Below are 19,824 nucleotides of genomic sequence, written 5' to 3'. Positions count from 1 at the left end.
TAAATAAATAAATAAATAAATAAATAAATAAATAAATAAATAAATAAATAAAATGTGCTTGTGTTGCTCCTCTGCTTAGAATTCTTCAGGGGCTGCTCACTGCCTGCAGCCTATCCACACTTCTTCACAAAGAGGGAGCTGGCAGCCCCTCCAATGGACCTTTTATCCGCCCCCATCCTGTTTTCCTCCTGGTCACTGCATCACCAACTTAAGGTGTGGTATAAAGAACCAGCAGTGTCCTGCCCAAAACACACACATACACACACACATGCACACACACACACTCACAATAAACACCCAATCCACAAACTTCTGCTCTACTCAGTGAAAATGGAAGGAATCCAATTTCATCAATTTCCTTGTCAATCTCATTAGGCAAGGAGGTAGCTCCCAAAGTCATGCATACTCTACTTCTACCTAACGACTTCCCATACAAAAACCTGTGCAAAGCATACCAAACACAAACCAGTAAAATAAGCCTAGCTCAGCTGGTGTCTGGACAGGGCTGTTTTCCCTGACCCCTCTTCCATCATCTTTTACACGGTCCATTGTCACTGGCCTCTTCCATTGGAAGTCCTCACTGAACTGCACTGTGGTCACTTCCCAACCATGATCAGACTGTGAGTTCCTCAAGTGTAGGGACGTCTTCCTTTACACGTGTATTTCCAGTGCCCAAGACAGCGTCTGCCCTGTAACAGAGCTTCTCAAATACCACTTGTTCAGTGAACCAGGGAGAGATGCCAGACTTCAGGAATCCTCTGAAAGGAGGTACCTAGTTCCATTCTTAGAGGTCAAATGCAGAAAACCAAGCAAATGGGATGCCTTTCAATATATTCAAAATTAAGCAGCAGGATATTTTACCTAGCTAGTGTTCATTTTCTTTTTAAACAACCCAATCTCTGGTTTGCAAAGTTTCACCAAATAATATTGTAAAAAAGCACCATCTACTCTCTAATGTCAGTCTACGCGCGGGAGCTTCGTGGAGGGCTCTTTTCATCTAGATCTTTTCCCTGTTAACAAGTAGTTCCTGCCTTTCAGATGTTGGGCTCACCCATCTCTCTGCACAAATGATTGTGTTTCTAGAGCTGCAGGGGCTCTTTCTAGTCGGAGCTGACCTGGCACAACTGCCAAGTAAATCTGGGTGGCTGAGAGAACAAAAGAGTCCAACCTTTCTGAAGGAATCACACTTCTCAGCTGTTAATCTAAGACAAGCCCTCCTTCTCTGATACTTTAACACATAAAGCACTGATATTTTCCCTTTCAAGGGTTTTATCACAGTTCTGGGTCAGGAACTCTGTCTTCATTTTCTCAATTAGCACTTTACTTCTGCAAGCCTTTTAGCTTTTGTCTCTGGCTAACATAGCTTTTAACCTCCTTTGAATGTCAGATCCTACTGAGCCATTTTGCTTCACTTTGCATCAATTTTTCCACCATTACTGCCTTCATTTTGGCTAATTGCATTTAGTTAATTTGATGCCATTTATATGTACAGTGCCATTTACAGTCAAAGTATTTTAAGTTTTCTAAAACTGCCTGTCTTAAGATTCAATTGAAAGTGTCTCAGATCTGAAGGAGTCCAATTTTATCCAATTTCCTTGTCATTCTCATTAGGCAAGGAGGTAACGGTGGTAGAAGGAGGCCTATTTAACCTATTTAATGGTTATATTCACTAGGAGAAAAGTGAACCACAAAATGGGAAAGGCATGAAGTACCCTTGGCCCAGCCATCAGTCCACTGACTCACTCACCCAAAGAGCCAAGATGGGGAGAATGTAATGAGATTTCCTAGCATCAGTAAATGCCCCCAGGAGTACCTTTTGGGAAGCCACTACCTGAGCAAGCAGTGCTCTGTAAGTATTTCCGAGTGGGTGCAGAAGTTCGTGGATTGGGTGTTTGCTGTGAGTGTGTATACGTGTGTGTGTGTGTTTGTGTGTGTGTGTGTGTGTGTGTTGGGCCAGACATGGCTGGTTATTTATTTCTTTATTTTTAATTTTTATTTTTTTCTGTTTAGAGACAGGTTCCAGTTCTGTCACCCAGGCTGGAGTGCAATGGTGCGATCATAGGTCACTGCAGCCTCGAACTCCTAGGCTCAAAGTCCTACAACAGACTCTGAGTAGTTGGGACTACAAGCGTGCACACTTATGCTTGGTTGATTTTTAAAAAGTTTTTATTTTGTAATGTCAGTGTCTTGCTGTGTTGCCCAGGCTCGTCTCTAACTCTCTAACTCAACTGATTCTCCTGCTCTGGCCCCGCAAAGTGTTGGGATTACAGGTGTGAGCCACCATGTCCTGCCTGCTGGTCCTTTATACTGTACCTCAAGTTGGGCAGTGAAATAACTAGATGGGTAGCAGAATGGGGGCAGATAAGAGAGTTCACTGGAGAAGCTGCCAGCTCTTTCTGTCTCCCAACCCATTCCTCCCCCACCGATTAATCTTAGGAAGAAAGTAAGGCAGGAGGTGGTGGGAGAGTTGTGAGCTAGGGCATGGTGAGGTTTCTACCTGCTCAAAGGAAATACACTAGGCTTTAAATCTTTCCCCAGTGAGTAAGAATCCCACGCCACCTTGCCCCACCTCCCCTTCAAGGGTGTGGAGAGAGCAAGCATTGTGAATTGTTTCTTTAGTAGTAAAATAAATGAGATGACATAAATATATGCCTGGACTTGTTTGAAAATAATTCAGAGTCAGGGATGACAGACATAAATTAAGTTTCCTATGATCTGATAATTGTTGAAGCAGGGTCATGCATATAGAGAATTCATTCTACTATTTCTTTTCCATTTGTGAATATGGTTGAAATTGCCCAAAATAAGAAGTTCAGAAAAAGTATAAGATAAGGCCAGTTGCAGCGGTTCCCACCTATAATTCCAGCACTTTGGGAAGCTGAGGCGGGTGGATCATGAGGTCAGGAGTTCGAGACCAGCCTGGCCAACATGGTGAAACCCCGTCTCTACTAAAAATACAAAAAATTAGCCGGCTGTGGTGGTGTGTGCCTGTAATCCCAGGTACTCGGGAGGCTGAGGCAGGAGAATTGCGTGAACCCGGGAGGCGGAGGTTGCAGGGAGCGGAGATAGTGCCATTGCATTCCAGCCCAGACAACAGTGAGACTCCGTTTCAAAAAAAAAAAAAAAGAGTATAAGATGAATGCTAATGCATACATCCTTGCCCAATTGGCTGTTTTCAAGGAGGCCAATCAGTGGCCAACTTCAAGGGGCATTACTATGATTTGCCCTATGCTTCTTTCTGCTAGGGAAAGAAACATTGTTAATTCCAGAAAATAAGGGCACGTGTGAATGCCTGTAGTATTTCCTACCCCCCTAAATTCACAGACATTAGAAGCCCTCCCAGTAACACAGCCTCGGAATCAAAGAGAATCTGCAAAGCTATGCAGCCGAAGTGAACTCTGTGCTACCTGTGTGATCCTGAATGGGTCCCGTCTTGCTGGTCAACACACTCCACTTGAGCTGCACGCGATTGTCATGTTCCCAGTGGCAGAAGGTCTTGTGAGAGCCCCAGCCAAATTCACAGTTAAAAGCATATGTTGGAAACTCTTCAGTGGGTGGGAAGCAAAAATAAGAGACAAGCAGAGAAAGACACATTTGATCATTCAGGGTCACAAAGGCCCTTCATTCATTCATGGAAAGCACGATTTATACAACTTTATGTCTGTTTGAAAATTCTGGGAAAGCCAGGATTACCAAGAAACCAAAAGATGCATGGAGATGTCAAAATGTTTGCAAAATCACATTTAGTAATTTCTTTAAAAATCCAGCTTTAAAAGGATTATGGACTGCCTGTCAAATTGGGTTTACATAAAATTTCCAGGAAGGCTATTTTCTAAAGCACGTATATTACATTTGCAACACTCTCCCCATTTCCACCGTATTTAATATGAAAGCCATTCTGTTCTTGAGGATAAATCATATAAGTTGATACCCACCAATGAAAAGAATCTTAATTAGAGATTGACCCATGAAGCCTCAGAAGTGGAAAGTAACTTGGTGAAATGCCTCACCCGGGAGGTTTTCTCTATTTCCACCTCACCAGTTCATGCTTCAGGTCTTTAATGTCAGGGTTAGAATCTCTTAAGCATTTTAAGATTTCTTTTTTCTTCCATGCTTTCTATAAAGTCGATTAATTTAAGTACCAATTTCTGCTTTTTTAATTTCTAAATTTACATATAAATTGTTCACCTGGCTTAAAACCTCAATGCAAGGTCATCTAAATACCCGTTTTTTACTTTACTTTACTTTTTTTTTTTTTTTTTCATGTTCAAAAGGCTTCCTTGGGAATCTGAAAAGACAGCGTGAATGAATTCACGGGAATGACTTGCCTTGTGTGTGCCCTACAAGGTGCTGTTGGACTATGGTGTTTTTAAAACCCACAGCCTGACTTTTTACGCAGCCTCTTTTTGAAAGGAGCTGAACTTTTAAGTATGGGAAAAATGAAATCATCGCTACTTATCCCAAGTATGACTGTTGTTTTCGTAAACATAAGCTAACAATAAAAAAATTCTAAAGATGAAATTCTCAGGTTTCTGCCCCCTCCTTTCATCTTCCCAATAAAGAACGAAGCTCACAGACACAGCTGCTTTCCCCGGTGACGAAGGGCCTCTAGGCTTGTCACTGAGTTTAGGCAGTCCACGAGATGGCAGCATTGAAACAAACAGGGAGGCGCCTGGGGCGTCTGGCCCGTTGAACTTAAAAATAAGCCTCAAAAGAATCCCTATGAACAATAAGGGAAGTCTGGTATTAGGTGCTGTATCAGGGTCAGGCCAAGACCTTATCTCCTTTTGAGCTTCTCTTTAACTTGCTCGTGTTTAATACAAAGTATCTCGCTTTCTGCTCTGAGCCTGGTCTCCACAGCCCCTCCCCCAATGGCAGGAGGAATTTTAATGAGAAGATTTATGGAATAGATAAGAATGGCTTACTTTGCATTTTTAGCTTGTAAGGAACCCTTTTCTAGGACTAATGTCAAATTTTGGAAGGAATTCGTCATAAGAACTATCAAAAAGGAGCAGTCTGGATTCTCCCAGTGATGCTGTGACCTCCCAAAGGGTAGACAGAGCCAGTTCAGGAAAGTAAACTAGTAAGCTATGTGATGTGTCTAACATGAGTACTTACATTTAGTGCAAAAAGGCTATATTTTTCACAGCTATAGTGTCATCGGAGAGATATATTTCAGGTTTAGTCTATCATAGCCATGAAACAGGACTTCTTAAGGCATGGGAAACCCGCTCCAAAATTTAGCACATTTTTCTGCAGCAAGATTGAATTATGTAGATGAAGTACAGTCAACTGAACAGTGACTGAATGATTGAGCCACCTTGGATGCCAACGCCCATGACCCTGAAATGTATTGTTGCATAATCTCATGTTCGAAAATGTTAATATCGGAACATGTTAATGTGTGTGTGGTATTGATTTTTCTGCTTAAATACACTTGATAAAACATGCACATTGAGAATAATGAAAGCCACTCCAGCACACACAGTTCTGCCTATATTTACCTTGTTAATGCATTACATTGATTATCTATAGAACAGAAAACGACATCATCCTTTATTGTGGCTATTAATATTCTGATGATATCATAAAATGTAGGAACTTGGGTATTTTTGAAATGACCAGGACATGGAACCACTTTGCCTGAAAACATGTTTCAGGCACTTCTTGCTTCAGAGAATGACAGTCTGCCTTTACCTTCCAGTGTCCTTCCTCATCCTGTACATTTAACAAGGTGAATTGCTCTAACTTTTTGTATTTTACTGCCCTTTTATCCTCTTGTCTTGATCATGTAACTTGTGGCAATTTGGTTATTTAAAGGATATGTTTTTAAATCAATGCCTTTTGTTGGGGAGGGTTATGGAGTCACCTTTCAGCTTGGCTAGAAAGACAAACACACAAACTACCCATAAACGTTTATAGAAAGGAAAAAGAAAGAGAGAAAGACAGAGGAAAGGAGAAAGGGAGAGAGAAAAGAAAAGAAAAAAAGCAAATGAATGAATGAAACAAACATATAGGACTACCGATGTTTACGTTTTCAAAATATTACCCAAGCCCTGGAGGGGCACACAACTCTCATTAAATTCAATGGGGGTAATTCAGCTAAATCCCTTCTTGACTCTTAAAAATAGCAGGAAACAATATTCTGAACTTAAAACAAATTTATAGCCTCTGAGAGCAAGTACCAGCTGTGCTTGCCAAACCCATCTTGCCTGAAGTTGGATCATTAGCACCACATGTATGCATAAGGATTTAATTTTTAAATCTGGTATTCCAAACTTCTATAGAGCAGGTTAACTCACTTATTCATAGACTAGTCTTTCAGTCTAAACAAGCAGAGGTGCTCAGGCCCATACAATCTTAGGTGATGAATATACTCCAAGCTGCTGCAGGAACGCTGGAGAAGCCTCAGAGGGTTAGAGCTCTCGCCAGAGAGAACTGAATTAAAAATATAAGGATCCCATCACTTGCTGGTGGAGCGTTAACCAGCTTTTCTGCATCTGATTACATAAAAGTATATAAATATTACATGCCCATGGAGTTTATTATGTTGATGAGAATCAGCAAGATGAAATCGTAAGACTCTGAGTTGAGTCTATAATGGCAAAATGGAATTATGATGAAGGTTTTGAGGTCTCATTGATTGCTGCTTGTGATGACGCTTGAAGAATCTGAATCCTGCAGAACAGTGTAGATCAAAGTATCAGGAGACTCGGGCCACTAGGTCAGCTCTTCAGAGTCAGACCTGACCCCTGGCTGAAGCATGCTCAAGTCCCCTTGCAATATTCTGGGCATTGACTTAGCGAGGAAGTTACAATCAACAGAACTCCTTCCAGGAAGGTCAGACAGTCCATTAGCCACAAACAGAGACTTGGAGTCCAGATTCATGACTTAGACAATGGAGAAACAGGAAAGTAAGTCAATTTGCAAAGGACTCTGCACTGACTGTGAAATTCAAACCGGGCCAGACCACCCCGATCAGTAGACCCGTGTGGTTTGAACTGAACTTGTTCAGATGGTGATAGCAATAGGTCCTACTGTTGTAATTTGCACACCTGACCTCTGACCACAGTAGACTCTGTGACAGGAATGACTGGCCCCTCTGGGAAGCCATCCCTCAAGTGACCTTGAGATTGTGCACAAATCAAATATGTTAACAAAACCACTCCTGCTCTGACAATATTGACCTTCAACATTCAGGGAAAATTACCTAGATTTGGAATCTGATATAACTTTCCATTTTCTACACAGCTCTTGTTCACTTCTGTCTTTTTTAACGATCCCTACACCCTTTCATAGTCAAGGAGAAGAGAGATGAAATGAAATAAATTAGCTGGCAACTTCATAGTGGCTTTAATTACCTCTCTGGCAAGAGAAGAAACTGCAATAACAGCTAAAATGTTTGTTATGTGATCAGAACTTCATTTATTCACCTCACCCCTCTTCCCTATCCCAGAAAGGACATAGAGAACCAACTAGTGGTCATTACCCTTTATCCACAGAAAATCTTCCCAAGGGCTAAGAACTTACAGGAAAGGTACAAAGAAAAGGAGAGGCAGGGCTGTTCTCATGAGTACCTTCAGTTATGGGAGGTGCCTGCACAGTCTTTGAAAGCCACATTTTACAACTTAAGATGTGTGTAGGACTTCACCATTTTCTGAATTTAGGCAGTGACTCTTCTGTTTCATGTCTTGGTTTTGTAGGAGGTGTCTGGGCTGTGTGGTAGCAGGAATTTTGTCAACCTGAACATGCTATAGGGCAGCTGGGGGTTAAGTTTGACCAAAGAGAAGTTTGTTTTGCAGTTTAATCAGGTCAACAGTGACAGTGTCCTTTAAGAAAGCATACTAATTAGGGCGGCCCTTTCTACTTTCTGCCTAGCTGGGTAGTGTCATACCATTGAGGAAACATTGATATACACCACACGCCCCATTAATAAATGACTGCAGAGGCCAAGGCTGAGCGAGCTTCAATAGAGGAAATGGGAGAAAGCTGGAAAACTGACCTGCTCACCTTACTCTAATGATTAACTTTAAAGTATTTAAAACCTCTGATTGCTTATACTGACTGTTTCCCTTCGTGTATGTCTGCCAGGAAGAATTTTACAGGATACTAACTAAACACAAAGGCCAGCGAGAGGAAGGCCACCGTTTAACCGTGACTGGCCCCCGATCGACAGCAAACCAAGGGCTTTAAAAGTCGTTACGCTTTTCTATTAATAAAAGGATGAGGAGGTGCTGTTCCCAAGGGTGTGCTTCTCTCCGTGCACAATTATAAACTGTGGTTTCCTGAACCCCATTTCATGGCACACCCACTGGAAACGCTGTTGTAAAACTGCCAACTCCATGGCAGGCAAAACTGACAAACTTTGCCTGTCTGGGTTTTGCAGGATTGCGATGAAAATAAATAGTCGGGCTGTGCTGCCTGTGAGATTTCCTTCTCCTGTAGTTTGCAAACACAATCCATGTCCTAGATGTGCTGCGTTTAAACAAAGTATGTTACTCCGTTCCTTCAGTGGAGAGCTGGGATTGTCACCATTTGGCAATTACTGATGGAGAAGGAAATCTCACTCCCTGCTGCATATACATGTGGATGAAAGGAAAGCAATATTTATGGCTCATGCTTGGAGACCAGATGCTGTGTGGCATCTCTCCTTCTAGGACTTTCAGGGAAACTGAAAGCGAGGAGCGCAGCCGCGGAGAGGAGAGAGGTACATGGAATCTGCCACGTTTCATATTTTATTTGATACCTGATTGTATGGTGCTGTCTATGACTGTGGGCTTTTCTGTGGCCAGCACAGTGGTGCCACCTGAAAAACAAAAACAGCAACATGCAAAAATAAGAAAACGGTAGCGAATATGTAGGAGAAAAATGTACACTTACGAATGTCTATCAGAGGCAAATATTTTCCATAGAAAAATCCTTTTAATTTCAATGGTAGCAATTGTTTCCCTTCAGTTTTGCTCATCACAATATCAAATTCAAATAAACCATTTTTTTACCTAACATATTTCTTTTAAAAATTTATAAATAAAATAATTGTCTAAATTAACAAATAGAAGTTGTGTATATTTATGGCATGCAATGTAATGTTTTGGTACACTTAGTGGAATGGCTAAATCAAGTTAGTTCACATATGCATTACTTCATAAACTTATGTTGGGCTTTCTTTATGGTGAGAACAATTTAATCTCTTAGCGATTTTCTTTCTTTCTTTTCTTCTTTCTTTCTTTCTTTTTTTTTTTTTTTTGAGATGGAATCTTACTCTGTTGCCCAGGCTGGAGTGCAGTGGCACAGTCTCGGCTCACTACAACTTCTGCCTCCCAGGTTCAAGCGATTATCCTGCCTCAGCCTCCTGAGTAGCTGGGATTACAGGCATGTGCCACCATGCCCAGGTAATTTTTGTATTTTTAGTAGAGACAGGGTTTTACCATATAGGCCAGCCTAGTCTCGAACTCCTGACCCCAAGTGATCCGTCCACCTCAGCCTGCCGAAGTGCTAGGGTTACGCGTCTGAGCCACCATGCCCAGCCTGCAATTTTCAAGTAGACAACGTATCCTAACACCTTTCTTTACAAAGCATCCAGAAGGCACCCAGAAACTGGGACTTCACTCCATGGGCACTCACTGATTCCCAGACAAAGCACAGCACACAATTGCAACAGTGAAAAGCAAAGGCCTCTGCAAAAGCAATGGTATTAAACTTGACCTCAACCTCTAATCTTTAAATCATTTTCCAAGGTTTCAGGTGTGTGCCTTCAGGGAAGTTGCAAGGCTAGTCCCCACAATCTATTTTAAAAACTGGAAAACTGAGGGTTTAAAGTAAGGTGCTATGGGTTCCTCCTCTGTTTGGCTACTGGAGCTATTTACTTTCCTCAAGGACAAATACCCTGCCCTGTATGTGGTTTGGAGAAGCTGCAGGAAGCAGCAGGAAAAGGAGAACAGGAGAAACATTTCACTGTCCCAGTTCTTGTGAACAAGAACAGGAGAAACTTGTTCACAGACTGAACAAGTAACACCCTGAATGCTGTGAGTTTCCAATGAGTGCAGGCCTACTGCATCTCACTGGTCAGGGGATAGGCTGTAACCTTGTCTATTGAGACTTAGCTTCACCTTCTCTTCCACCTCTTTACTCACCCATTTCCCACTGTTCATCATTATACTTCTGTTGTAAAGTAGTGTTCTTAAACTTGCCCAACTGTAAGAATCACCAGAACGCTTGTTGAAATTGCAGTCTCCCATCCACCTGTCCTCTCCAGACCTAAATGAGAATTGGAATCTCTAGGCGTAGGCTTTGAAATCCGCATTTTTTTGAGACAGAGTCTTGCTGTCACCCAGGCTGGAGTGCTGTGGCGCCATCATGCACTGTAGCCTCAAACTCTTGGGCTCAAGGGATCCTCCTGCCTCAGCCTCCTGTGTAGCCAGGACTAGGTGTGTGCCACCAAGCCTGGCTGGCCCAAGCTGGTCTCAAACTTCTGACTTCGAGTGATCCTCTCGCTTTGGCCTCCCAAAGTGCTGGTGTTACAGGTGTGAGCCACCATGCCTGGCCAAAATCTGTATTTTTGAAAGCTTCTCAGATGAGTCTTATAACCCACTGAGTTTGGGAAACAGTGGTTTGCTGTTTATTACATAGGTGCTTGAGAAAGCTATTTCTCCTTATGTCTATCCATGATGCAGATTATGGTTGGAAGTAACCTGTTATATCCAGATACAGTATTGAACCAATTCATGGTAAGTGAATAGGGTGGGCCCACGACTACCATGGAAAGTTCTGAAGGTGGTTACAGGGTGCCATAATTGTGCACTTCCCAATAATATCATTCAATAAAGATTTGTGATGATCTTTATTCGGGCCAGGCCTATCTGGCAGTTCCCACAGATCAGAAATCATGTTACATTTCCATAGCATGAATCAGAGAGCCATAAAATTGTGCTCTTGGAATGGTCTTAAGATTTCTAGGCTAATCAACTGCAGCACCAAGTCACGGTACCTCAGCTCTCCCAGCAAATATGCTGGATGAGTGGTCACATGTGTGCAAGGCCTCAACAAGGCAGGCACTAAGAAGAAGGAATTATATGTATTATGGGTTAAGAAGGTGAATCTATAATGGCAGAATTGGAGGGAGGCCAGAATACATTAGCATTCTGTTCCCTGTGGTCTTATAGGAGAAAGATTCAAGGTGAAAATTTGCTTTTTAAAACTGATATGCATAATCGGTTTTGCTGTAGGTTAGCAGACAAATTCCACTGTTGGGTATACACAGCTCTAACGTAAAATTTAGCTGCCTGGTGCCTTTGAGGCCAAGTGTATTATCTAATGACTTCCAAGGCATTTGCAAATGAGTAACTTCAGGGAAGCATCTTCACCTTGGCTACCAGGTCTGGGAGAGCACATTCTACTCCTTTCCATGCATTTGGTAGAGTACACCTGGAATTCGGCGTGGTTTGTATGTAACAAGCATTTCACTACAATATTTCTCCCCTCTAGATATAGGTAGGTCACCCCAGGAGAATAAATTAAATCAACACCTGTGCTAAGGAACAGACAACCCCTAAAGACACCATTGATCCCAATTTCCATGTTCCACCTATCAGGGTTAAAGCAATAACGCTCTTGGTTTGGTTTCATCACACTAAACATCCAATGTTTGTAGTCCTGACAGTAAAGCCTGTGCCAGAATTAGCAAAAAGGATGCAAAATTGCTCGTGAGCATAGGAGATGTGTAGTTTCCACATAAAAAGGTGTCTGGGTTAGGTGAGGTTTTTGCCCCTTGCAAACAATGGCATGTGAGCACATCCATTTTCAGAAAAGAATAGCAAATAGTTTTGTAAAGTACAAAATGTTTTAAAAAGAAAAAGATTGCCTTCTTGCAATAAATGGATATGAAGCATGAGAATGTCTTCTAAAATGACTTCTTGATGGAGGTGTGGGACAGGCCTTATCAACATCCTCAGCGGTTCTTAATATATGAGAGTATTTATAGAATTATTGAGACAAATGTGCTGATCTGGGAATAACTCTTTTTCGCCATGGTTATATGTAAAAAGAAAAAAGTCAGAATGAACTTTCTTCTATCTACCAAAGAAATAATTTAAACGCTGTAGGTAAAGCAAAACCTTACAGTTTTGAAAGGTTGTCAGTGTTTCCACTATAAATGACCCATTTTCTGTGGTTTGTAACTCGCTGCCATACACAATTTGCTCCAGGCTAACATACTCGCCCTATTTCATTCAAAGGCTTCAGTTTCAATTGATTCAGTCATGAACTAATGCAAAAATGAGAAGGCTGGTTGTTCTGATATGAGGAGTAAATCTGAGGCTTTGTTTCTAATCAATATTAACTGACCACTTTAGGGTTTATGAAGAAAAGAACCCCTTCCACAAGAGGGCAATTGAAAGGGTACACTGGGATCCTGCAATCATTCCTTTTTTATGAGAAATTTCACTATGGATGTGTGACGGGGTCTGTAAAAACCTGAGGTTTGTGGCAGAATGTTTACAGGCAACCCCGGGAAGCTTCCAGAGGACCTGGTTCATGGAGTAGTACTCTGTTTTTTATATCAGCGGTTGAGTTTTCAACTTGAACTTGACATCTTACACAGAAAATGCCTCTGCATTAATTAAACTAAGTTTTGTGGCTTGTGGCTGCTTGTATACAAGCATTCAAAAGTTCATAGCAATGTGACATTTATTGGCCATATGAATGTAAATGATTACTCTGGAAATTTGGAGAGAGACAGCTTTAGGAGGTGGGATTTAAATGTAAACCCAGTTCATAGTACTAAATTTCTGGGATAGATTTTCAATTTTTTTTCTTTCTTTTACTCTTTATTCCACCTCAGAGTGCGGAGCTCTCTCACTCCTTCAGAGGAGAGCTTTTGAAATAATTGGAAATGTACTGTAGGACATTTCCTTCCAGATTTTGCACGAATGCATTAACCAATAACATGGCCTTATTATGAAGTTACATGGTAATGCCTTCAGTTTTGCCCATGGAAATTAATTATGTGGGCTCTCCAAGTCCCTTCTGGGTAAAAATGCAGACCTGCATTCAAAAGCTCACTTTTAATCTAAAATGAGAGTCAGATGCTATTGAAACTGCATTTTGGCCCAGGGAGCAGTAAAAGTCCCACAATACCTTTTGCAACCACAGGGTGAAAACCCTAGTGCCTCGGCCAATTTCCAAATGGTGTAATCCCATTTCTCCACTTGCCTAATATTTCCTCTGCCATTCCAAGTGGAAGAGAAAGTCACTTCGTAGCTTTTAGGGTTTTAGGAGATTAGTGAGTAATACTCTAGATTAATTAGTGAGACATTTGGCACACAACATCACTGATGTATTTGCTGGCCGGTGGTGATGTGAAATAGCAACTAATTCTGCTTTTGTAAATGTTCATGTATAATGATTTAGCAAATCCCAACTTAAAAGCCGCACTTCAAATATAAGCCTAATTTTATCCATTCGTTGGATAAAGGATCCACTCAAAAAAACTTGTCCTCGTTAGAAAATGAAAATAAACATTCTGAAGTGTGTGGTTATGTAGGGGCGGTGCACGTGTTATGCGGGGAGGGGGGTCTGAAAATAAGGATCAGTTTAGCACATTTAGCCATGGAGAAATTCTTATTCAGTTAAGATAATCCTAGCCTTCGGCTCTGAAAATGGCTCCAATTGTTGTTTCAAATGGTTGTGGCTACTAAGAACAACTCGTCTATCCAGATGACATGAGGAAATGAAGATGCACGTGTTCTGGCAAGGCAGCTTCTCTTTCTGGGCAGCTCTTTGCCATGCGGAGTTATAAGCACACACACAGGTGTTAGCCAGTCCCAACTACGACATGAACTGAAATGGTACAGCAATGGGATGAAGATGGTTTCTGCACCTGTGAGCTGGAAGTCATCACCTGTTCCACTGTGGCAGTTGGCCTGGTCGTCATCACATTCATCCACTGGGTTCCCGTTGGGAGTGGTTGGTCCAGCTGTAGGGGCTGAAACAAGATCCAAGGATTATTATCTCACACCTTGGAAATGTATTCTCAAGCCTCTGGCTGTTAGATCTGCTAACGCTTATGCAGAAAACTTTAATCTGCAGTAAGAAGGCCAGGGGCATGGTTTGCCTCTCTTTCAGGAGCTAGATATACTTGGATTCTGCAGAATGTATAATAGCAGAGCCTGCTTTGTTTTGGTATTTGATTCATATCTGCTGAGTAGAGTTGGCTGCCTTAGCATTTTATACATTGTTATCTACATAAACATCCTTCTTCTGAAAAGCTCTTGAGTTCTCACTGGTTATTTATTCAGGACCCTGGAGTTGAGAACTTTGAAGATACAGATTTTGCTTGAAATGTTTTCCCTTTCATTTTCGAGGTGTTAGAGCACTCACTTGTCATAAATTCTTTTATATTCTTAGTACTGACTAAGTTTGCTAAGTTTATATTATGATTCTTCCCCGAAGGGAATCAACATTCACATTTAATGCAAAAGTGCTTTTTAAAACCAAACCAAACCAAACAAACAAAAAACAGTGATTCCATTTCTCTTTAAGTAGCTTCTCAAACTGTGAACCCTCTCTCCAGGGCAGGTGTGTGACAGAAGTTGTCTCAGATATCCCGGGGTCATTTTACATGAACTCTCATAGGACTGCATTCCACTATTCACAGGTATTCCTATATCTCTGAATTTGCAGTTGAAAGGTATCCAACATTAATCAAAGACTGCTTTTGAAGTCCTTTAAATTTCGTTCAGCTATTTTTTTCAGCCTGTTACTCATTTTTGCAATCTGTTTAATATTTTACAGTTTTTGGCATTACATTTCACTTTATAAGACTTGAGATAATGGATAGCTCTCGTGATGTCTGAGAACCATACAAGATGGTGGTGGTGGGGGCTGTTCTCTTCCGGCCAGTAGGAATGTGTGCGTAACTGCCACTTTCTCAGTAAAAATTCGACATTCTTTGAATGGTGCTGAAACACCAAGCAGAGTTATGGCACATGGAGAAACAGAGCTAAGTTTCAGCTTCTTCAACGGCCCAAAGACACACACCAGTAATAACTAAGACGTTACCATGTGCAAATAACATACATGCCATTCAGGCCTGCAATCCAGACTTTTTTGTAAAACACATACACCCGTGTTCTGGCCTCTATTTATTGCTCTCATTGAATCAGTGGTATCTTCTCTGGCAAGCCAGACAGTTGTCTTTCTTCCCTAAGCTCTCCTTGCTCTTGATAATGTGCTACCTTTAAGTATTTAAAACTCTATTCATTTTGCTGATTTTTCTGCATTCATCAAGCTGTTTCTAAAGGAGGAGTTCCGCATTATAAATGGCCTGAGGTAGTGGCTAGCTAGATTCACTAGATTCAACGGAAAAAAAAGAGGAAGTGAATGATATGTATGTTCCAGTTTTACTATTTGAAAATATATTATCTTCTGGAGTTCTTTATTTCTTTTTTCTTTTTTTTATTTGGAGTTTCGCTCTTGTCACCCAGGCTGGAGTGCAATGGCGTGATCTCAGCTCACTGCAACCTCCGCTTCCCTGATTCAAGAGATTCTCCTGTCTCAGCCTCACGAGTAGCTGGGATTACAGACATGAGCCACTGCACCCAGCCTGTGGTTCTTTATTTCTTAAATATAAGTGCTAGCACCTAGGACAGACACTCCTGGGAGGCTGGAGTGGACTGCATCTTTCTCCTGCATTCCCTTAGGTGTCTCCCCTAGAACAAGGCACAGAGTAGATGTTTAATAAGGGCCTGCTACTGATTGAAGGGAGAAGAAAAGCATTTCTTTTCACCAATCATATCAAAAAGCTTTGACATTACTTTCCCCAGATGTTTGTTTCACATACGGCCCAGGGCAATGTCCTCACTTTTGTGAGTGCTTGGAAACATCTGTAGGCAAATCCCTTCACCGATCATTTCTACCTCACTACAGAAGTGACGCTAGAGTGGAAGCTCTAACTTCCCCATGAGTCCTCCTTGCCTGCTGCCTAGACAGGGCTGATTTGTCAAGACAGGGGAATTGCAATAGAGAAGGAGTTTAATTCATGCAGAGACAACTGTATGGGAGATAAGGGTTCTATTATTACTTGGGGTTGAGGTTTTGAAGGATAATTTGGTGAGTAGGGGTTGAAAAGTGGCAGGTGCTCATTGGTCAGGTCTGAGATGAAATCACAGGGAGTCGAAGGTGTCCTCTTGTGCTGAGTCAATTTCTGGTGGGGACACAAGGCAGGATGAGCCAGTTGATCGATCTGGGAAGTGCCAGCTGATCCGTCAACTACAGGGTCTGCAAGATATCTGAAGCCCTGATCTTAGATTTTACAACAGTGACATTATCCCCAGGAGCAATTTGGGGAGGTTCAGAATCTTGCAGCCTCCAGCTACATGACCCCTAAACTATAATTTCATTTTTTTCCCCTAAACCGTAATTTCTAATTTTGTGGCTAATTCGTTAGCCTTGCAAAGGCAATCTAGTACCCAGGCAGGAAGGGGGTTTGTTTTGGGAAAGAGCTGTTATTGTCTTTGTTTCAAAGTGAAACCATAAGTTCCTCCTAAAGTTAGTTTGGCCTACGCCCAGGAATGAACAAGGACAGCTTGGAGGTTAGAAGAAGATGGAGTCAGTTAGGTCAGATCTCTTTCACTGTCATCACGTTCTCATTACAATTTTTGCAAGGGTGCTTTCAAAACTTCCAGCAGGCTATCTTTTCAACCCTCCATTCACTCCACCTCCTAAATCAGCATCGCCTTCCAGAATCCAGGCTACAGATTTCGCATCCTGAGAGCAGACTCCCTTTCCAGATGACCACGTTTCTCTGTGAATTGAACGAATGCCTCTGCAGTGAATGGAGTTCACCCATCCCTTCTTTTTCTTGGCATCCTTTGCCAAAGTGCTGGCACATGGACATTCTTGGTCTGTGTTGATAGTGCCTGGATAATTTAGGTGTCTGGGGCATGACTACAGATATGGAAACAACTACACAGTAAAGAATGGGAGAAAATGGCCTGCTTTTAAATAAACACATTGAAAAAGTAGCTATGAATGATTCAGGAGTATGGTGATTGATAGCTGAAGATTCTGTCATGCATAAGTAAAGTTTTATGGTATTTAATGTGCTCAGGAATATAATTATATTTGGTAGCTCAAGACACAAATAATTTTAAAATTGCAAGAAGGTGACATTAAAAAGCATTCTTCAAAACAACTGTGAGCATATATGCTCGGCTGATTAACATCTGGATGCCAACAATAGTCATTCTTGAAGCTAGGCTGGAGCAAGACCTCTATGGGGCTAGAAAAACTGGTGTAGGTTACTCATTTATGTCCAAATCTAAGGCAGATGGGGATTCTAGTGCATAAATATATTAAACGGTACAATAACCTACTCAAAACACATTCATTTCATTCATTATATGTTCAAAGAGAGTGCAGCCACGGGGTCAGCGTGTGGACTGAATTTGTACTTGATATGACCTTCATATAATAATCTAAGTGTAGGCAGTAACGTCGCTCTACTTTCAGACACGTTGTCTCATGTAAAGTTCTGTTTCTCTGCAGCAGCCTAAGATATTCATCCAGGATAATGTCTTGATGTCTTAGTCTGTCAAAGGCTGCTTTCTGTTTCTATGTGCTGGTAATCAACACTGCAGACAGAAACTGGATCAGATATCGACCTTTAAATAATATTTAAAAGGCAAAAGTGGTTGCCAGGGGTTGAGGGAAGTTGCCTGCTTACTGGGTAAGGGGTTTTCCTCTGGAGTGATGGAAATATTTTGGAACTAGAAAGAGGGGAGTTGGTACAACTGAATTGTAAATGTGCTAAACGCCACCGAGTTGTGGTGAATTTTATGTTATGTGAATTTCAACTCTATAAATTATCTCTGTTTTTTAAGTAAAGAGAGACAATCTCATATAATCCAAGGAGAGTCATGCAAACAACCCAAGACAAAAGTAGGACTGTGAAGGTGCTGCCTCGTGACGTGTGTTAGAGCTTTGAGCCTCACTGATGGGCAGGCACCGAGATATGGGGCCTCCCAAGGGAAAAAGGTAGGCAATTTGCAAAGGCACCATCAGGGGCATAAACGCATGGAAGAGGAAATTTAAAAAGGAATGAGAAGTAACTCTGGAGATCGTAATTACCTTCCACTTCACAGCCCAGCAGCTCCATTCTGAGCCCCAGTCCGCCATGAGTGGCTCTCTCGGGGTAGATCCTGATGAATCGCGTGGAGAGAGCTGGAAAAGTCCGCAGCTCAGGTGTGTCATAGTTGTTGTTGCCCTCAAAAGACTGTGAAGCATGAAAAACACAGGGCATTAAGACAAAAAAAAAGTGCTCCCTTTTAGCAACTGTTTCTTCCCTCCATCAGGACTCTGAATAGGGCAGAGAAATAGGCTTCATTCTACCACTTTGTAAATGGTGGGCATCTCTTTCATAAATGAGAAAGGAAACAACAATGAAAGCTTCTCTAAGAAGTGATGGCATTTATTTATTTATTCATTATTATTATTTTTTGAGATGGGGTCTCACTCTGTCGCCCAGGGAGGAGCGCAATGGTGTAATTGCACCTCTCTTCAGTCTCACCCTCCCTGGGCTCAGTGATCCTCCCACCTCAGCCTCCTGAGTAGCTGGGACTACAGGCACCCACCACCATGCCTAGCTAACTTTTGTATTTTTTGCAGAGATGGGGTTTCACCATGATGCCCAGGCTGGTCTTGAACTTACGGACTCAAGTGATTCACTTGCCTCAGCCTCCCAAAGTGCTGGGATTACAGGCGTGCGCCACCATGCCCAGCTAATTTTTTGTGGAGACAGGGTCTCACCATGTTGCCCCTCAAACTCCTGGCTGCAAGAGTTTCTCCTGGCTTGGCCTCTCCAAGTGCTGGGATTACAGGTGTGAGCCACTGCTCCTGGCATGAGTTGGCACCTCTTTTGAAGTGTGTTCCTAGCTTGAAGTCCCTGTGACAGTTTTCAGGAGCGTGGCCACCCACTGCCAGTGCTGCTACTGGCTTAGTTTCCTTTTCACATGCCCAGATAGATCAAAATCCTTTCTGGAATTCTAAGAAGATGGAGCAACAACCAGCCCTGTTTTCCTTTTCAAGAAATGGATGAGCCTCCTTGTGTCCTTTTGTCCAGCATAATTCTTAATCCCATTCCAAATGGGAGAAGGCAGCGGGGGAGGAGGAAAAGAAAATTGTCTCATCATAAGGAATGTCCTTTTAGATATCAAACATTGCATGACGTTTGATAGAGTAAGGCATTGTTCTAACTGCTTAAAATCTATTAATTCATTTAATCCTCAGAACTACTCATTTTGTCATCTTCCTATAATATTGAAAAACCATAAAAGTTTCTCAGTTGTTTCTATAGAACCTAATCTATGATTCCTAACACACCTTTCCACTGAAAAAAATCTCTAAGGTGAAAAAGAAAACTGATAAAATGGTCCTTTTTAGAGCAGCACGTTTTTTTTTTTTCTTGAGACAGAGTCTCACCCTGTCACCCAGGCTGGAGTGCAGTGGTGTGATCTTGACTCTCTGCAACCTGCGCCTCTTGTGCTCAAGTAATTCTCCTGTCTCAGCCTCCCAAGTAGATGGGATTGCAGGTGCACACCAATATGTCCAACTAATTTTTGTATTTTTAGTAGAGATGGGGTTTCACCATGTTGGCCAAGCTGGTCTTGAACTCCTGACCTCAAGTGATCTGCCTGCCTTGGCATTCCAAAGTGCTGGGATTATAGGCATGAACCACCATGCCTGGCCACGTATTTTTTAACTATTCAGAGATTTTAAAAACATGTTACATTTAATTTTCCAAATGAAGGTAAATTCTCCATGAGGTAA

At 41.8% G+C, this 19,824-nt stretch overlaps 1 protein-coding gene across 3 annotated transcripts in view; it reads right to left on the bottom strand.

Moving 5' to 3' along the window:
* Positions 1-19,824, bottom strand: part of NRP1 (neuropilin 1) — a 160,459-nt gene that overhangs the window by 12,180 nt on the left and 128,455 nt on the right. For 2 of the 3 annotated variants that reach the window (XM_023218148.2, XM_023218149.2), the window contains 4 exons: positions 18,127-18,271; positions 13,877-13,981; positions 8,747-8,806; positions 3,408-3,545 (listed from right to left, as the gene is read on the bottom strand). In XM_023218148.2, the coding sequence (XP_023073916.1) occupies positions 3,408-3,545; positions 8,747-8,806; positions 13,877-13,981; positions 18,127-18,271 (448 nt within the window). Of the gene's footprint in view, positions 1-3,407; positions 3,546-8,746; positions 8,807-13,876; positions 13,982-16,011; positions 16,917-18,126; positions 18,272-19,824 lie in introns of those variants that run through there. The other variant, XM_023218150.2, reaches the window with a different exon arrangement.

Source organism: Piliocolobus tephrosceles, chromosome 9 (assembly GCF_002776525.5).
Source record: "Piliocolobus tephrosceles isolate RC106 chromosome 9, ASM277652v3, whole genome shotgun sequence".
NCBI classification, from domain to species: domain Eukaryota; kingdom Metazoa; phylum Chordata; class Mammalia; order Primates; family Cercopithecidae; genus Piliocolobus; species Piliocolobus tephrosceles.
Note: the sequence above shows the minus strand (reverse complement) of the source record. Positions and strands in the feature narration are given on the sequence as shown.